The 6,000-nt window shown below is 43.1% G+C and overlaps 1 protein-coding gene across 7 annotated transcripts in view; it reads left to right on the top strand.

Moving 5' to 3' along the window:
- Positions 1-422: 422 nt before the first annotated feature.
- The window catches only part of RGS7 (regulator of G protein signaling 7), a 254,779-nt gene continuing 249,201 nt past the window's right edge, over positions 423-6,000 (top strand). For 2 of the 7 annotated variants that reach the window (XR_009727293.1, XM_061365741.1), the window contains exons 1-2: positions 427-504; positions 4,822-4,933. Coding sequence is in view for 5 of the 7 variants with exons in the window: in XM_061365741.1 (XP_061221725.1) it covers positions 449-504; positions 4,822-4,933 (168 nt within the window). In the remaining 2 variants the exon portion in view is untranslated. Of the gene's footprint in view, positions 505-3,313; positions 3,762-4,821; positions 4,934-6,000 lie in introns of those variants that run through there. The other 5 variants (XM_061365744.1, XM_061365740.1, XR_009727292.1 and 2 more) reach the window with 5 other exon arrangements.

Genomic DNA, 6,000 nt, shown 5'->3' with positions numbered 1-6,000 from the left:
CATGCTGTGCTAAGAGCTTGCACAGCATGTCTTTACTCCAAGGAACATTTGGTCTAGGCATAAGATGGGATAAATTGATGGATATAGGCAGCATATTGACACAATGCTACAGCACTGGTCAGCAGGACAGACAACAGAATTCCTGATCTCTTTCACATCTGGATAGATTGTCATATACATTTGGACATAATATTTTGAGTTAAAAATGCCCATGTACTATGTGTACGATGGCATATGATGTTAGTGGAATACTTGAGTTGTACTGATGGTGCAAACTACACACAGAAAATGTAGTTACCACCTTGCAAAATTATGTGTACTTTATTGCCTTGTTAGATAAAGCTGCCCCTTGGCAGCCTTTCCCATCTTCTTTGTTTTATTAATGAGTAGTTTTGCCTTGCATTTTGAAGCAGGCCATTCCTCTTCTGGCAGACTTTGCTTTCTGGGGATGCTAATGCTGCTCATGTATGAGATAAGTGATGACTCTCAACGTGGGAAAGATGTGTAAGTAATTTATGAATTAAAGCCTTTTATAGGCTATTGAACAAACATATTCAACTGTAGTAGAATGAGATTATCAAGTTACATATGTTTAGAAGAAATTGCTTTCTTTGTAACTTGCATTTATGGAGATAGTCAAGCCCGGTGTCTCTTTCACCACAAAGTAATGACAAAAAGGAAATTCTGTTGGGCTGTTTATGATTTTCTCTTTGGTTTAACCCTTTTAGCATTTAGAGCTTCTATTTCATTTTGGTAGTGGACATGCTAATGAAGTGGAAAAAATTTTTATGTGCTTCAGCATAGCAAGTCTGAGTTACAGGACACATCCCTGGGATATTTGAGTTACTCTTCTGATTCTGAGGACAAGATTAAAGACTGTGTGTGAAATATAGCTCCTTTTGATGTTACTGGACAAACACATATTGACTTCAGTAGGTCCAAGTCTGTCTACATACTTGCTTTAGAACTTCATTTATGATAATTAAATTTGGTTATTTTCAAAGAAAATACATAAACCTCACCTAACTAGTAAAGCATTTTGTGTTTGACTTTATTTGCAAAATTAATCAGAATGGTTAAAGCAAAAGCAAGACTGGAGGCAGTATAGCCAAAATCTAACTCAGTTGGGGATACCTCTGCCTTTAATTTTGAAGAGATTCTCAGAAAATAAAAGCTTGGAAATGTTGCTGCCTAAATTAGGCAGGTTTCTTGGGGAGTTTTTCAAAGACACATAACCTGTGCCAAAAATCTATTTTCTGAATAGCTTCTAGTAAATAGGTAGATTGGAGTTTTCTTGTACACAACATGTATGTAATCCAAGAATTGCTGTACAACAGTTTCATTTTCTCTGTTGTTTTGTTTGTTTGTTTATTTTGTTTTGTTTTTTTGGTGTTTTTTTTGTTTGTTTGTGTTTTTTTTTTCTCACTTGCATTAGTAACAAGATGAGGCTGAGTAAGAAAACAACTGTATAACTTTATTGGAAACTTGCTAATGTTTGATTTTTCTGCCCTTTAATGCAATTACTATGTTAAGTGTTGGCTGGCAGAACAACTGGAAGGAATCTGGGTATTATATTTTTAATGATTTTTCTCCTATCCTTCCTCTAGGGTAAAATTGCATTTAGAGTGTATTTTGTGCAGTTCCCACTTTTAGTCTCAAAAAGAAGTTTGTACACCAGTCTGATACATAAATTTTGAGTTTATTTTGATGCCATACAACCACAAGGGTGTTGCTTCTTAACATTTGGAGGCATTTCCCTTGACTTCCAGTGAAGCTGTCAGTCCTGCATAGTCAACTCTGTGAGATCTGAATGCTGCAGTGCTGCTCATTTAGGATGTCAGTGTGAAAGCTAAGAAAGTTATAGACTGAGGTCTTTATTGCTGGTACCCATTTCTCAACAGGAACTGGACTTGATCACGGTGTCTGTTGGAAGATTAGTATTTTGATTCATGTTTTCTTGCTTAGCTTCATCAAGATGCTGTTGTGTCAAGTGGATTTTAATGGGAACAAGTCTTAGCTGTGTTTGCTTTTTAGCTTCATAATTTTTTTCTGCCCACTGTTTTCACCACTGACGTTTCTTCACTTTCCTTTTGTGCTATTGAATTCTTTCACTTCTGTTGAGCTCTCTTCCACCTCAGAACTCCAGATCTCTTTCTTGTTCACACCGTTTGTTTCCACATTGCCTTTTCCTTTTGATACACTAAATTATTTTATCCTTTGTAAAGTCAAGACAGGTGCCTGTCTGCTGCGGAGCTCCTTTCCTTTATCTTATTGAACTGAGTTGCTGATTCCTACTGTATGCTGTGTTATTCGACCTTTTTACTATTTATCTGTCTGAAGAACATTCCTATTAGTGTTTGAGATCATCTTTCATTACTTTGATGTTTGTTGTAGGACCACTATCAAGCTGATGTCTTCATCAGCTCTCCAAGAAGTCCAGATTAGCCCTGTCCTTTCTCCTATATTTTGTTGTGGCTACTGTGATTACCAGATGTTGCCTTAGCTAAGTTATCACATTCTCTGTTAAAATATCTGAAGGCCTCCAAAATGTTTGGAAGAGTAGTTAAAAGTAGTTGTAGTTGTAATAGCAAACTTCTAGCAGGATAGTGTTGATTTGCTTGTCTCTGAGGTGTAAGAAAGGTAGAAAAAGTAAGAGTGGAGATGATGCAGTATGTGGGAAAAGCACGGTGCTGGATTGCTTAATTTACCAGTGCACTTAAGGTACACTGCACAAGGGATGATGAGTTCTCCTGCAAGACCATCCTTGTATTAAGAGCTACTGTTTCCAGAAAAAGACTTTCAAATGGGAATATTCCAAAGTTTAACCAGTTATGTATCTTTTGTGTTCTTGAGGCTGTTGAGTTCTGGGCATTTCAGCCCTTACATGAAATCAAAGCATTCTTGTCCATATGTCATGAAAGAAACTTAGGGGCCTGATCTTTTTTCTTTTATCTTGGCCAGTGCTAAGCCTTCACAAGTTAGGGACATAGCGAAACAGCCCTGAGCGTGTCCTGAGATGTCCTTAAGGCTCCTTCCTATTTGGCTGGAGCAGACTCGCTCTTTGCTCTTTCCGTTCTGCTGCTCAGAGAGATCTGCAGTGCCAACACAGCACAAGCTCTCCTTAGCTCTTACTGAGCAAAAACCCCAAAATACGTCAAGTGTCCAGTATAAGGCAGAGGAACAGGCAAATTCCCCGTAGCTGTCAGTAAAGGTTTAAGAAGGCGGCGACACACTTTCCTTCCCGATGTCTTTCCACCACCAACTGCCCCCCCCTTCTTCCCCTATCCCATTAGCCCACATTCTCTTCCTGCCCAGCCCTCCAGTGCTGCCTAATCTCATTTACAGGGGCTGCTGCCAGATCTGCTGGCAGCTGCAGTTTCTTGGCCGCTGTTTTCGGTGAGCAAGCCGAGAGCGCCGAGCTCGGCAGCAGGAGGAGGAGGGCTGCTGCTGTGTGGCAGAGCGGCAGCAACAGCAGCGGCAGCAGCACCTTTGACGTGCCCGTCCCCCACGTGACGGCCACTCCATTGCGGGGAGGGAGCTGAGCTGAGCTGCCGCTGCTCCGGCAGAGCAAGGGGGAGCCGCAGCCTCGGCGGCGGCACCGACAGCGGCGCCTCCGCCCGCAGTGCGTGTGTGCGTGTGTGTGATGAGCGATCGCCGCGTCCCTCCGCCCGCTGCCGGCTGACACGGACCGCGCGGGGCGCCAGGAGCAGCAGAAGGAGGCACGGAGCCGCGGCCACTGCGCAGTGACCTTGGCCCAGGAGGTAAACGAGCCGCCCCTCCGCGCCCCGTGCAGCCCGCGGGGGGAGGCCGGGGCGCCGCCGACGGCACTCCCCGGGGGCGCTGCCGCTGTCCGCGGTGCTGAAGCCGCGGGCGTCGCTCCGGGCTCCCGGCGGGTTCTGCCGGTCATTTGGTGCCGAAAGGCACCCACGGACGGGCACTGCAGGGGCAGGGCAGAGAGAGCCGGAGCTGTGGACTAGGTGCAGTGGAGCCCGCATGGGAGAGGTCTGGGGGCAGGGGAGGGCTTTGGAGCTAAGTGTTTGGAGTAGAGCTCATCCCTCCTTGCTCTCCGGTGTGGTCTGTAGATGGAGCGCATTCTTACACCTGCGTGCAAAGCCGGAGCTACGGCATGATCTGAGCTCTTGCTTGGTGCTGCTCCCGTGTGACCGGGGGGAGGGCGGGGAGAAGACGGGGCTGGCGGCGGAGCCGGCGTTTTGCAGTGAAGTACGATGAAACTAGGTGAAAGCAACCGGAAAGATTTTCTGGCTTGTTTCTTCCTTGATCCTCATCACCTGCTTCCCTCCCCCGGTATATGTGTGACAGCAGGCACGTGCTGGAGGATAAAAAAGAAGTTTAAAGCATCTGGTTTGCTTTTTGTGCATTTGACGGCTGTGAAAGTTGCTATGGCCCGAGCCCTGAGGAGAGAGCACTGCCGGATGCGCAGTGGTGGGCTGAGCCAGCCCTTCCAAAACTGTTGTGTTCTGGAGGGTGCAGGGTGTCCTTTGAAGAAGCCTGGTCAGGGGAGGGAGGAGTACTTTGTGAGGAGGTGTCTTCGCGATGGGGTTGTTCATGGTATGTTAGGGAGCCATTCAGAGTGACAATTCATTAGTGTCTAAATTAGGTTAACATACTGCATTCATTATTTACAGGCAAAAGAGTTGTGACAGTAAATGGTGAATTAGCAGCTTTGCTCCAATGTAAATATCTGTTGAAGTAAGAGCATACGCCTGTTCTGATAGTATATTGGTAGAAAGTCAGGTCCATTAATCATCAGGGAAGGAAGGAGATGTGATGTTTCACTGAAACCACTTTTACCTTTTACAGTGTGACATTCAAAAGAGGATCAAACTTGTGGGACATGGCACAAGGAAATAATTATGGGCAAAGCAGCAATGGGGTGGCTGATGAATCCCCAAACATGTTGGTGTACAGAAAGGTAAGCCTTTGTGTTATAAAAGCTGAGAAAGGGCCTTCAGGAAACGGTGAAATTGTGGGCTCTTTTGCCTAGCAAGTGAGGTCATTATTTTTGTTGTTTCTCTTCAGTTTAATGAATAGATACTGACTGCTGCTGTGCTCTGTTGAATGGAGCAGCCTGATTTCAGAAAGTGATCACCTGCCACTAATCAGGAGTATTTTGTGTCTATTAACATTTGTTTTGCTTTAACACAGTTTAGATGCCATGTGCAAAGTAGATCTGTATCCCAGGTACTACTAGATGACTCTTGTTTTGAGAAATGGCTGGATCAGTTGTTTTTAAATGGTAAAATACATGTGTGTCAGAAGCAGTTGGTTTTCAACCAACTATATGTGATGTATTTCATTCATTTTCTGCATTGATACGCATGGTGTGTTATGGTAGTGATCTGCCAGAGACTGGAACATGTTCTGTATTCAATTGTTCACTTGTTAAATGTGTCTGTAAAATGAATTCCTATATTCTAAAGCTAAATATTAACTGTATAATACAATATTTCATATTTCTGTGTCTAGGCCAAGATTTTCAGAGTGCAGGGAAATTGGAACCATTAACTTATTTCATATGAGGGGAAAATCTGATTAAAGATATTAATTATCTGCAGTTGCTACAACTTAAAAAAAAACACATGCACTCCACGGAGTCTCCCTGGGAAGGATGTCTAACATAGTTGTTCTAATAGCATCGATATACAAATTTCCAGACATTGAACTCCAGTAGTGGGGCTTATTTGGCCACTGTGCTTTCATTTAAGTGACAGTAAATGCTTGGGAATTTTGAGATATGTCTATACTTTCATATTTTTATAAAGCTTTAATTGTGCTCATAAAAAAAGAATAAAATAATAATGGAGAAAACCCAGATTTGCTGTCTCAAACTGAAATACATAATTAAGCAACTACTTGTTTATTTGTAGAACACTGTGCTTTCTAACCTATTCGTGGTTGGTTTTAATCATGTGGGAAAAATCAATATTTTTACTTTGTTAGAAGCATTGACTTTTCCTTTAGCAAGTTAACTGTAGTAGA

Source organism: Neopsephotus bourkii, unplaced genomic scaffold, assembly GCF_033783945.1.
Source record: "Neopsephotus bourkii isolate Nb327-2 ecotype Australia unplaced genomic scaffold, CSIRO-AGI_Nbou_v1 NB_1292, whole genome shotgun sequence".
NCBI classification, from domain to species: domain Eukaryota; kingdom Metazoa; phylum Chordata; class Aves; order Psittaciformes; family Psittacidae; genus Neopsephotus; species Neopsephotus bourkii.
This window is presented reverse-complemented; position numbering and strand designations above follow the sequence as displayed.